Here is a 13,531-nt window from a genome sequence, read left to right as displayed (position 1 = left end):
TGTTCATCATACTACTGAACATCAATCAGACACAGAAACTTCAAATGCAATAATTTATTGAAAACAAATCGTAATTCTCCCCCAAAGCAACATTGTTCCTCAAGCCAGCAAATGGTTGCCAAGCAACCTCGGTAATCATAGTTGAAATTTGTGGCAAACTAATTAGTGGGACAACCATAGCACAACATTCAAATTCATCAATCCAAACTGCGTCGGAACCTGACAATACCACTTCATTCCTTTAGCCTGATGGGGACACAAACTCCCTGGTCGATGGACTTCAGTGGCGGGTTTCTCTCACAGCAGAATACAGACCAAATCTAGCGGGAAAAACCACCCAATACGGCAACACTGCTGAACGTCATCACGCTCCGGCGTCAACATAAATCAATGAGACCCACTAATAACGAAGCCAGTATGAAACAAAGGCCCCGTTTACACGAAGACGCTTACGGGTAAAACGACAACATTTTATCGGAAGTGCCTTTCGTTTAGATGGTGACAGCGTTTTAGGGTCTTAAAAACGCAAAAATCTGAAACCACCCTCCAGAGTGGAAAACTTGAATAGGCTCCACTGTAGCGTTTCCGTCTACACTGCCAAAACTCAAAACTTTGCTCAGATCTGCTCACGTCGCGTACACGATTACGTCGCATACATGCGCCAGTACAGAGAAATAAACAAACATGTTGGATTGTTTCCATGCGTCGGACCTTAAAAAAACAAAACGTTTGGTTTTCACGGCCCGGATGAGAGAAGTAGGAAAATTCTACGCATGCGCTCAGACATGGCGGTGTTGTGTGATAGTGTAGGACAGCACCACCTAGCCGCCTGGCATGCATACCCAATATAATTTGGGGTCATCCCTATGTTCCCCGGGTCCTATGTTCCCCGCTCGGGGAACATAGGACCCTTTTTAGTTTTTTAAGTCCTATGTTCCCCGTTTTTCACAAAAAGGGTCCTATGTTCCCCTGTAGCAATACAAACCGGGGAGCATAGGACCCTTTTCTGGAAAAGGGTCCATGTATAAATGTACCTCCTGCATGAAATGTGCGTAGATAAATAGGGCAGGCCTACACTACTGTATTTTGTTATATTTTTTAACGTTGGTCATAATGTTGCTACTTGGGGAAACAAATATTTTCTGAGGCGGTAAGCTGTATAGAAGGTTTGAGAACCACTGCCCTAATAAATATATAACCTAATGTCAGTAGCCAAAAATACTTTTGACATGAGTTTGAGCTGTCAGTTAAGATATATGAAAATCAACTCTAGCCTACCAGTTGATGCCGTCCACCAGTCAAACCCTTCCAGCTGGTTGGATACGCCCACATTGTGTTATCAAAAAGGGATATATTTTGAAATGGCTCATCAAGTCGCCCCGCCCATTCTGCTGGGCGATTTGAGTTCGCCCTGCAGAAGGGTCTGGAGAAGAGCAATGCATTTCTTGCTAGTTGCGATACGTTTTTGCGGGAGCCAACCTCCAAGCTGGCTTCTCCCCCTGGCGTGCTATTGCCTGGTTTGACACAATGATGACAGGGAAGCGACTTCAAGCAACCAATTGCGTACAGAGTCATTTGAACTAGGCCCATTGATCACGCCTCTTGTTCTGAAGAAAATGACAGCTTCCCCAGACCAACGTGCAATCTACGACCGAGCTTGGTCTGGCAATAGCCAGGCTAGTAAAATAGGGGTCCTCTCTTTCCTGCCTTTATTACATCCTAGATTGTTGTAGTTATTGTAAATAGTCACCAATCACATGCTGTATCACTTAACATAATTGTGGCAGCCATGACTTTAAATGAAAAACAATGAACATTTCAAAGCGTTATTTTTATAACATTATTTGCAATTATTTTCCCAGTACTTTTCCAACAAAGCAGTCAGTCTAACTGAGTTGTTTAGAGGATGGAGCTCATACCGTGAAGATCACAATTTATTTGTCGATTCCAACTAATATCAGTTTACATTACATTATCTTTAGTTTTTACATAATGTTTTCTTTCACCCTAAATAATTGTATCTGATCTAATTCGTTAGTTATGTTGTTTAGTTATTTTTGTGAACATTTAACACAATGCTTAGCTCTATTTGTAAACAGCAATGCCTGAAAGTTTCTATAAGCTCTAAAATAGAAATGTATCTGGGTAAGGGTTCATCCACATTTAAAATACATAGTTTGAAATAAACCACCTTCCAGGGTTATAAGGTTATATTTGAGCTTATTATCTTATCTTAAGCTTTCACTTTTTAAACCTTGAGCAATTTACCACACCTGAACTGGATCACAACATTGAGGAATTATATAAAAACTATATTAGGACCTGGTTGATGGACTTCTTGGCCGGTTTCTCTCAAAGCAGAATACAGACACTCCTGAGTTCTTTCACTGTTCTTCTGCCTTCCTTTGGTTTTTCTGCCAGAGAACTCCAACACTCCGTAGTTCAAGGAATCCGTTTCCCCGTCCTACAACGGAGGACTGTGTCAGACTACCAAATGTTGAAGAGAATACAATAAAACTAGTGTCATTGTATCTTCATAAACAAAGGCCGGTTCATGCAGTTAGATATTGCAATAAAACCAATATCAGCCTTCCTAAAAATGTAGTTAATTAAACTAATATTATCATACCCATTATCCACTTTCCATATGTATCATACCCAAGCCATTAAATATTAGTTATGCTTGATGATGATTAATTAATGAACGTTTACATTCTAAAAAACACACACAATGCCGATGTACCTGTTGTTCTTGAATCACTGAGGCATGTGAAACATGGTAGAAGGCACTGGGATTTCCTGAAAATAACAACGGAAGAAGAATATTTACTTTTGACGATTATGTTTCTATTGTTAATGTAATGTTTTGTAGAACCCTGATGTTCAAACAGTCATAAATGTTTACGGGTAAATATTTATATGTAAAACAATTAAGTCCAAAAAATATGGGGCTAGATATCTGTAAATTATACAATGTACCCATTTCTAAAATTCTCTCTCTATCAAACATCTCTGACCTGTCCTGAGGTCATATGAAGTCACATCAGTAGGCTTAGTGTAGAATGTACTGTACCTTTGCAATGCTCACAAACTTGCTTTTTATTTCTGGTTACGAACTGGATTATATTCCCAACCAGACAGCAAACCAACAGAATTCCAAGCACCATCGTAACCGGATTAATGTACGGTTCTAGAAAGAAAAGAAGATTTAGATCACATGGTATCTGCTGTAAAGAATTACACATCTTATAATGGAAGGGGATTTTCATAATGTTAATTAAGGAAAACATTGAGATTCATTATCATGCTAATAAATTACCAATATTATACTTAATTGTATTATTCTATTATAATTAAAAGTTATCTAATAAAGAAGTATCGTTAAAAAAAAGTAAGTAAGAAGTCAAATATATTAACCTGTTATTTCCAGTTTGGTTCCATTTCCAAACACAACTTCCCCGCATGCTGCCAGGGCACAGTAGTAAGTCCCAGCATCAGAGGAGTCTACATTGTTCTTCGGGAGAGTGTAGACACAGCTCTGTGGAGCCGACGGAGGCCCAGAACTATTCAGACATTCACCACTCCTGTTTCCATTCATGTAAATGGCAGCAGGGTGAGATGGTCCTGATCTGAACCAGTACACACTGGGTTCCCCTTGGCACTGGTTACTGGGGTCCGTCCTCTGGGAGGTAATAGAGCACTGGAGAGCCACAGGGTCTCCCAGCTGAGCTGATGCTGACACAGGCTGTTGGACCACAGTCTGGGAGACAAACCTCTGGTAATTTTGATCTACACAAGGAAATAATATAATCATCATAAGAAACAACCAAATTCTTTGCTTGAGAAAATATATTTCCGATAATTACATTGAATAAAAAAAAGAAATTCACTAATATATGATTTACCTTTGACTGTCAGGAAAACACCATTTTTCCAAAGGTTTTTTTGGTAACTTCCTTGATTACAGAAATAATTTGCTTCATCCTCTTTTTTAACGTTGGTGATTGTCAAATTGAAGTTACTTCCTTCTCCCACTGTGACCCTCAACGTAAAGGACGGTTTAATCTTTGATGTATAATATCTGCTAGCTACCATTTGGGGATTAAATCCCAGAGATTGCTTATACCAGTTCAACACTTCATTAATATTCTTGTCTTTCAAAACTGTACAATCCAGAGTGACAGTATCTCCAAGTTTAGCTTCTTTCAAATAGAGTGATTGAGGATCCTCTTGGGTCTGAATCAGCACTAAAACATAAAGAAAAACAAGAAAGAAACATACATCACTATTGTTGTATATTTACTATACAAAATGGAATAACATCCTTCTTGAAGAATTCCGATATATTTTTTATCAACAAACACCTCAATAATGTACACACATTAAAACAGTACTTACATGCAGTACGCAGAATCATCATTGCTAAAAACATTGTCATAGTTTGATGCTGAACCAACGCTGGACTCACTGAAGTGAATGATTCTGAATTTTAGACTAACATTTACATTTCCTGGGACCACTGTGATTGGCTGGAACTTAGAGGCACTTGATGAAGCAAGCCAATGATCCAGTTAGCTTTCTGTGAGGTGTAGTTCATGTCATATCTATATCTAAACTGAACAATAAAAACCTACGTCGTTCACTTTGTTTTCATCTATCGGACATTGAAAGCTTTCCCTGATGAGGAATACATTTGATTTTGCTTTCGACACACACACACACGCACGCACGCACCCACACACACACACACACAGTTGACATAGCTTACAAGCCTGATCATTAGTTAGTATGAAGACAGAAATGGGGAGTACTGAATTGGAAAACAAACCTAGAGAAATGTAAATTATGTCAAGTCGTTATGAGAATGGGTCGTATAGAAGCATTACATGAGAAAATAGGAATTGTATGTATTACCATTATCAGTAGAAGCAGTAGTGGTAGTAACAGTAATATTAGTAGCAGACACTGTAACATTAGAAGCAGTAGTAGTAGTTGAAAAACACTGAGTTAACTGCACCTCTCTGTGACCGAGGACAGACCTTATAGAATTTGTTTGGTTGTTTGAACCTAAATAAACCCCAGCTATGGGCGGAGAGATATTGATGTGCTGTGTTGATGGGCAACTCTAAGAAACTCCAACTTTTATAACCACCAGTGTAAGTGGCAGTTAATACAACAAGACCATGAAAGATAACGCTTTAGGTTCTTCTTCCTTTAATCTTTCTCCCTATAGTGTGTTTTAACCGCTGGTTTGTGAACAGAGGCAGTGAGGCAGCAAGTTGAGAGGCGGGGCGTTGGCTGGTCATGTCTTTGTTTTTGACACACCACCACAACTCTTAACCATACATAGACCTGACTCCAGTCTCAACAGGATGTGTTGCTAAGGTTCTGCAGAAACCAACCATGAAATGGTTATATATTCCTATTACTGACTGCATCTGAATGGTGTCTCTCTGTTCGGTGACCAGAGAGAGATATTTTTAAGTTAAATAATAAAGGTAGTTGTTATTAATGACTGCAAAGATACATAATGTACATGAATATAATAATATTAGTATCTATTTGTGGTCCTATTGTAATGCAGAGACCAGCAGAAGCAACATCGGTCCATTCCAGAGACATATACCCACCATTCCTATACAGCGAATGATGTCTTGTCTCTGTCTTGTCAGATGTTTATTGCAGGGCGTGCACATGTTTGTGTCTTGTTTCTGTTCTCCCCGTTCTCTCTCTGGAGTCCTCTACACAGATCCACAGACCAACAAGGTTGGCATGTTCCTAGTCAGATGAAGGGTTCAGATCCAGATACAGACCATCGTGATTGGTGTGTGTTTCAGGATAGCAAATCAACAGCAACCACCAAAATATATGTATATGTGTTTGTGGATTTCTTCTGAAGAGAGAACCTCATAGAGTAGAAGAGTAGAGTATTGCCCATGTCACACCTTGATGATTCGGAAAACTTTTCCCAAACTTATGAAAGAATAGACAAACGCCAGCATATGCTGGAATAATACATAACGTATTAGTAACTTAGAAGTCATAGAAAACGTATGCATACGAATGCCAGTGTATGACAATGATCGCCTAGTGTGTTGTCAGCGTGCACGACTTATGCCAAACGGTAGTCTAACGTATGCATAGCGTGCGGCACGTATCGCTAACAGTGTATAAAAGCTGGTTCAAATCCTGACCTCGCGCTGTCCACATGATCAAGAATACTCCCAAGGGCCCGGCTAGCCGTGGCCGTAGGCGTGGACGTGGACGCTCACCCAGGCCTAAACCCTCCATTCGCCATCACCCCCTGGAGAAGACGCAGTAGTTGCCCCTGCCCCTGACAGCATGCCCTCGCCCTCGCCTCCTCGTTCCCGTGATGGCTCCCATGACTCCCATCCATCAGTGTCCTCAGTAGCGGAGGAGTATCTCCTCTCTGCCAACCCTTGCCAAGGCAAGGAGGGGCATGAAGACGCAGTTGTGCCTGGATGTCGCAGACGAGCAGCTCATGTGTGATTTTATCTGCAACAACACCGTCCTCTTGGACTCTACGTATCTCGACATATGCGACTTATTAATAACTTACAAGTAACCTGTAACCACGATCGCCTAACATACCCACAACGTATGCGGCGCGTATGAACAATACGCTACAATATGTCACGGCCATCTAAAAATTGTGTGCATGCTCAAAAAAAATTACGGTTGCGACGTACTATGACTTATGCCAGCGTATTCCATGATGCTCCAGCGTACTTATATAAAAACACCCATAACCTATTCGATGTATGCCAGCGTATTCGCCAAAGTTTTCGTACGTCGGCAGAAGTTTTCCAAATTGTTAAGGACTGACAGAGGCATTAGGTAGAGAAGGATAGAGTTTAGAACAGCAGATTAGAGCCCTATCGATCATTATCACTGAAGCTTCCATGCATTGTATGCCTGCCGTTTTGTGGTCTCCATTCATGGGAATGGACATGGTTAGTAAGGTGTGTACCGTACGCTGTACTTGTGTGTATATATATGCAAGCAGAGAAGTAAAGTTTTTGGTTTTATTTTTTTTAATTTAAATAAATACCACATTCATAGTTAGCCTTGTTTTGTACAGTATATCTATCTTTCTACCAGGTGTCGTGTGGACAAGCCATTTTAATATCTAAATGTGTGACCTCAGTGGGAGGGTTCACTCAGATGTGTGATAGACAGATCAACTCCAGCCTACCAGATGATGCAATGCTCCAGTCAAACCCTTCCAGCTGGTTGGATACGCCCACATTGTGTTATCAAAAAGGGATATATTTAGAAATGGCTCATTAAGTTGACACAGTGTGGTAAAATAGGGGTCCTCTCTTTCCCGCCTTTATTCCATCCTAAATTGTTGTAATTATTGTAAAGTCACCAAGCACATGCTATACCACTTAACATAATTGTGGCTGCCTTCACGTCAAATGTAGGTGATGGACTTCAGCCTCAGGTTTCTCTCACAGCAGAATACAGACTCTCCTGAGTCCTTTCACTGTTCTTCTTCCTTCCTCTGGTTATCCTGCCAGAGAACTCCACCGCTGCGTAGTTCAAGGAATCATTTTCCTCCTCCTACAACAGAGAGCTGTGTATCATTACCAAAAATTTAAGAGAATACAATCAAATTAGTCTACTTGTGTCTTCATATGTATTTTTCTGTGGCTGTGTCCCTGCACAAACACATACACACACACACATACACACACACACACACACACACACACACACACACAGACACAGACACAGACACAGACACAGACACACACACACACACACACACTTAACATTTGTGTGGCTTTACACATTTTCAACTTTGTACTACAGCACTCACCGCATTTTCTGCAGGAAATGCATTTTGTAGTTTCTAATTATGTCAGTATCAGATATCACAAATCTAAAACATTGTATTGATTGTATTGAGTATTGTTAGTGGGGTTTTTTTAACCTTAAATTATTTGACTGGGTGTATAAAGGGCATAGCAAGACATTGGAGCTACATTGCACAAATTTACTTTTGACACTTAAGTACATTTGAAGCCAAGTACTTTTATACTTTTGCTCAAGTCGACGTTTAAAGGGAGTACTTCCACTTTTACTGGAGTAATATTTTAAACTAGGTATCTTGACTTTTACTCAAGTACGTGGTCTGAGTACTTCGTCCACCACTGTGTATGATACCCAAGCCACTAAATATAAGTGATGCTTGATGAGGATTAATTAATTATATACGTAGATATTATAAAAAAACACACACAATGCCGATATACCTGTAGTTCCTGAATCATTGAGGTATGGGAAACATGTAAGGCAGCACTTGGATTTCCTGACAATCACAACGGAATAATATTTACTTTTCAAGATTACATTTGTATAGTTATTGCAATGTTTCATAGAACCCTGATGTTCAAACAGTTTTAAATGTTTACATGTATATATGTTAAACAATTAAGACAAAAAACATATCTGTGAAATATACAATGTACTCTCTCTCTCTGTATCAAACATGGGCATCTCTAACCTGTCCTGAGATCATATGAAGTCAGAAGGCAGAGGTGTAGAATGTAATGTACCTTTGCAATGCTCACAAACTTTCTTTTTATAACTCGTTATGAACTGGATAATATTTCCAACCAAACAGCAAGCCAACAGTATTCCAAGCACCACGATAACCAGATGCCTGTCGGGTTCTAGAATTAAGAGAAGATTTAGATCTTATGGTATCTTCCATAAACAATGACACATTATATAATGGAAGGTGATATCAGTGTTCATTAAAAAGTACAATATTTTCAAAATATTAAATAAAGGAAAACATTTAGATTAATATCCCAGCATTAAATAACCAATATTATACTTACGAATCTGTTGTAATTAAAAGTAATAAGTATTCAAAAAAACAAAAAAACGAATATTCTGGAAGCATAAAGTAAAATAGATTGACCTGTTATGTCCAGCTTGGTTCCATTTCCAAACACAACTTCCCCACATGCTGCCAGGGCACAGTAGTAAGTCCCAGCATCAGAGGAGTCTACATTGTTCTTGGGGAGAGTGTAGACACAGCTCTGTGGAGCAGACGGAGGCCCAGAACCATTCTGACATTCACCACTCCTGTTTCCATTCATGTAAATGGCAGCAGGGTGAGATGGTCCTGATCTGAACCAGTACACACTGGGTTCCCCTTGGCACTGGTTACTGTGGTCCGTCCTCTGGGAGGTAATAGAGCACTGGAGAGCCACAGGGTCTCCCAGCTGAGCTGATGCAGACACAGGCTGTTGGACCACAGTCTGGGAGACAAACCTCTGGTCATTGGGATCTACAAAGGGAAATAATATAATTATCATGAGAAACAAACCAAATATCTTTGCAGTTCTTTCAGAGAAAATGTATTATCGGTCATGATATTCAATCCAAAAATGATCTCAATTAATATATGATTTACCTTTGACGGTCAGGGAAACGCCATTCCAAATGGTTTTGTCTTGTCTTCCTTGATTACAGAAATAATTTGCTTCATCCTCTTTCTTAACGTTGCTGATTGTCAAATTGAAGTTACTTCCAACTGTGAACCTCGACTTAAAGGACGGTTTAATCTTTGACGTATAAAATCTGATAGCTACCATTTGGGGATTATATCCCAGATATTGCTGATACCAGTATAACTCTTCATTGATATTCTGCTCTTTCAAAACTGTACAATCCAGAGTAACAGTATCTCTAAGTTCAGCTTTTTTAAAATAGAGTGGTTGGGGATCCTCTTGGGTCGTAATCGACACTAAAAAATAAAGAAAACAAGAAAGAAACTTACATCACTATTGTTGTATATTTAGTATACAAAATGGAATAACGTACTGCAAGAATTAAGATAGATTTGTATCACCAAACACCTCAATAGTTAACATTTCATTAAAACAGTACTTACATGCAGTACTCAGAATCGTCATTGCTAAAAACATGGTCATAGTTTGATGCTGAACCAACGCTGGACTCACTGAAGTGAATGATTCTGACTTTAGACTAACATTTACATTTCCTGGGACCACTGTGATTGGCTGGAACTTAGAGGCAATTGATGAGGTAAGCCAATGATACAGTTTGCTTTATGTGAGGTACAGTTTATGTTGTATTTAAATCTAAACTGGATACTACGTAGTTAGCTTTGTTTCATCTATGTGGCATTGAAAGCTGGCGTTTGATAAATATTTTCCCTGAATGATGAATACATTTGATTTTGCTTGCTGATATTGTTTAGCATGTTATGAATAAGTAACATATAAATACCACACACACACACACACACACACACACACACACACACACACACACACACACACACACACACACACACACACACACACACACACACACAGATGTGACATAGCTTACATGCCTGATTATTAGTTTGTATAAAGACAGAAATGGGGAGTACTATATTGGAAAAAGGATATTTCTTGAGGCATGTTAATTATATCCCTTTTTGACATTGTTATGAGAATGGGGTTGATAAAAGCATTGTATTTGAAATGCATTAGAATATTAAATTAATGTATTACCATCAGACACAGTAGCAGCAGTAGTAGTAGTTGAAAAACACTGAAAGTAAGGAGTTAAATGTATCTCTCTGTGACCAAGGAATGTTTGAGTTCTAAAATAAACCCCAGCTATAGGCGGAGAGAAATTGATGTGCTCTGTGTTGGAGCAACTCAAAGAAACTCAAACATTTTATAACAACCAGTGTAAAGTGGCAGATAATACAAAACAACCATGAAGGATAACGCTTAAAGTGTTCCTTCCTTTAACCTTTTTCACTATAATGTTTATGCTTTAACCACTGGTCTGTGAACAGAGAGTGAGACAGCAAGTTGAGACGCGGGGCGGTGGCTGGTCATGTCTTTGCTTTTGACCCACCACCACAACTCGTAACCATACATAGACCTGACTCCGGTCTCAACAGGATGTGTTGCTAAGGTTCTGCAACATGAAATGGTGAAATGGTTATATATTCCTAGTAATATATATATTACTGACTGAACCTGAATGGTGACTGTCAGTTTAATTGTATTATAGTATTTTATCTGGTATGTGCTTTAATAAAGAGTCAAGTAAAATAATTAAGGTTGTTGTTATCAACAATTTGGACGACAGTCTTAATGAAGTGATTGATTGATTTTATTTCAGTTGTACTAATATCTAATAGAAGTACTCATTTGGGATCCTATTGCAATGGAGACAACAGTTGCTACATGAGTCCATTCCAGAGACACATAGCCACCATTCGTACACAGCCAAGGATGTTGTCTGTCTTGTCAGGTGTTAAGTGCAGGGCTTGCCCTCGTTTTTATATCTTCTTTGTGTTCTCCCTCTTCTCTCTCTGGAGTCATCTCTGTACACATATCCACTGGCATGTTCCAAGTCATATGGAGATGATATCTATATATATATATATATCTATAGATATAGATATAGATATAATCTCCATACAAATTAAAATAATAAATTTAAAATCTACATACAAGTGAAAATGATCAGGCATTTATTTTGTCTATGTATGGAAACTGTTCCGAACCGTAACCCGAAACCAGTCCGTACCTTATCAAACCTCGTGTTTTGTGAACCGTTTCACCCCTAAATACACCAATATATGTATAACCTCATTTCAAGCCAAAAATTGTTGTTTACATGGGTGTGAGGTGTCAGTCAAGATATATGAAAATCAACTCCAGCCTACCAGTTGACTCAGTCCACCAGTCAAACCCTTCCAGCTGGTTGGATACGCCCACATTGTGTTACAAAGGAGGTTTAGAAATGGCAAGTGGATAACTTGTGCTAAAACAGGGGTCCTCTATGTTAATGATGCAGCGTCATCTCTTGCATTACTCTTTTCTGCCTTTCGCATCCTAAATTGTTGTAATCATTTTAAAAAGTCACCAATCAGATGCTATACAACTTAACATAATTGTGGCAGCCTTCCCTTTAAATGAAAAACAATGTACATTTCCAAGTTTTATTTTTATAAGATTAGTTGCAATCATTTTCTCATTTATTTTCCCACAAAGCAGTCCATCTAACTAAGTTGTTTAGAAAATTACGTCAAGAAAATAATAATAATTATAATGATATTTTGATCTGATCATATTTGTTATTTAAGTCAGTATGGTTTTGCTGAACATTATACACAACACAATGCTGCTTATGGATATTTGTATACAGCAATGCCTGAAAGTTTCTATAAACTCCAAAAAAGAAATGTATGTGGGTTCATCCACATTTAAAACACGTTTGAACTTAACCACCTTCTAGAGTTATGAAGAGCTATTTGAGCTTCTTATCTCATCTTTCACTTTTTACACCTAGGTTTCTCTCACAGCGGAATACAGACACTCCTGAGTCCTTTCACTGTTCTTCTTCCTTCCTTTGGCTTTCCTGTCTGAGAACTCCAACACGCCGTAGTTCAAGGAATCTGCTTCCTCCTCATGCAACAGAGAACTTTGTCTTACTACCAAACGCTGAAGACAACGCAATCAAACTAATGTACCTCTGTCTTCATATGCAAAAGCTATGCAGGTTTAATTCTAGATACACAATACACACCAGGTTGCTAAACTTTATCCAGAAAGGTAGTTGGATATTGCAATAAAAACAATATTAGACTTCCTCAAAATGGACTATAGAAAGCCCCAGATATTACTACTTTTAAAATCAAATGTTATGTCCATATATTCATTCCCAAAGCACTAAATGTTATGCTTGATGATTAATTAATATACATACCCATTATAAAAAAGATACAGAATGCTGACGTACCTGTTGTTCTTGTATCACTGAGGCATGTAAAACATGGTAGGAGACTTTAGGATTTCCTGTAAATAACAAGGGAAAAAGAATATTCACTTTTTAAGATAACATTTATATTGTTAATGCTATGTTTCATAGAACCCTGATATAAAAACTATTTCAATGTTTACATGTAAATATATATGTAAAAACAATGTAGAATGTAAAATACAATGTATCAACTTCTAAATTTCGCTACCTATATCCAACATGGAGATCTCTAACCTGTACTGAGGTCATATGAAGTCACACCAGTAGGCTAGAAGAAGTGTAGAATCTATTGTACCTTTGCAATGCTCACAAACTTTATTTTTATTTCTGGATATGAACTGGATTATATTCCCAACCAGACAGCAAGCCAACAGTATTCCAAGCACCACGGTAACCAGATGTCTGTAGGGTTCTAGAATTAAAAGCGAAGATTTAGATCTCATGGTATCTCTTCTATGACCAAGTACACATCATATAATGGAAGGTGATATAATTGTTCATGAAAAAGTACAATATTTTCAGAATGTTGAATAAAGGAAATGATTTAGATTCATGTCCCAGTAAATGAATTATAAATATTATACATATGAATCTATTATAATTGAAAGTAATTTAATAAACTAAAAGTAAGAAGTACAATATAATTACCTGTTATGTCCAGCTTAGTTCCATTTCCAAACACAACTTCCCCACA

At 38.3% G+C, this 13,531-nt stretch overlaps 1 protein-coding gene and 1 pseudogene across 4 annotated transcripts; both read right to left on the bottom strand.

Annotated features, from left to right (window-relative positions):
• LOC115552677 (uncharacterized) overlaps window positions 1–13,531 on the bottom strand; it is a 157,220-nt pseudogene that overhangs the window by 23,579 nt on the left and 120,110 nt on the right.
• Window positions 928–10,319, bottom strand: LOC115552673 (uncharacterized). Of its 4 annotated transcripts, none has more exons than XM_030368968.1 (6): window positions 9,935–10,319; window positions 3,906–4,247; window positions 3,418–3,789; window positions 3,074–3,190; window positions 2,749–2,799; window positions 928–2,466 (listed from the first exon to the last, which is right to left on the bottom strand). In XM_030368968.1, exons 1-6 carry the CDS (start codon window positions 9,972–9,974, stop codon window positions 2,300–2,302), a joined length of 1,089 nt encoding a protein of 362 aa, XP_030224828.1. In that variant the 5' UTR covers window positions 9,975–10,319; the 3' UTR covers window positions 928–2,299. The 4 variants fall into 4 exon arrangements, with proteins under 4 accessions (XP_030224828.1, XP_030224826.1, XP_030224827.1 ...); XM_030368966.1 differs by having other exon boundaries at window positions 928–2,464; window positions 2,744–2,799; window positions 9,935–10,318; XM_030368967.1 differs by lacking the exon at window positions 9,935–10,319 and adding an exon at window positions 4,399–4,587 and having other exon boundaries at window positions 928–2,464; window positions 2,744–2,799.

The sequence above is a fragment of the Gadus morhua genome, chromosome 10 (genome assembly GCF_902167405.1).
Source record: "Gadus morhua chromosome 10, gadMor3.0, whole genome shotgun sequence".
Lineage (NCBI taxonomy): Eukaryota > Metazoa > Chordata > Actinopteri > Gadiformes > Gadidae > Gadus > Gadus morhua.
This window is presented reverse-complemented; position numbering and strand designations above follow the sequence as displayed.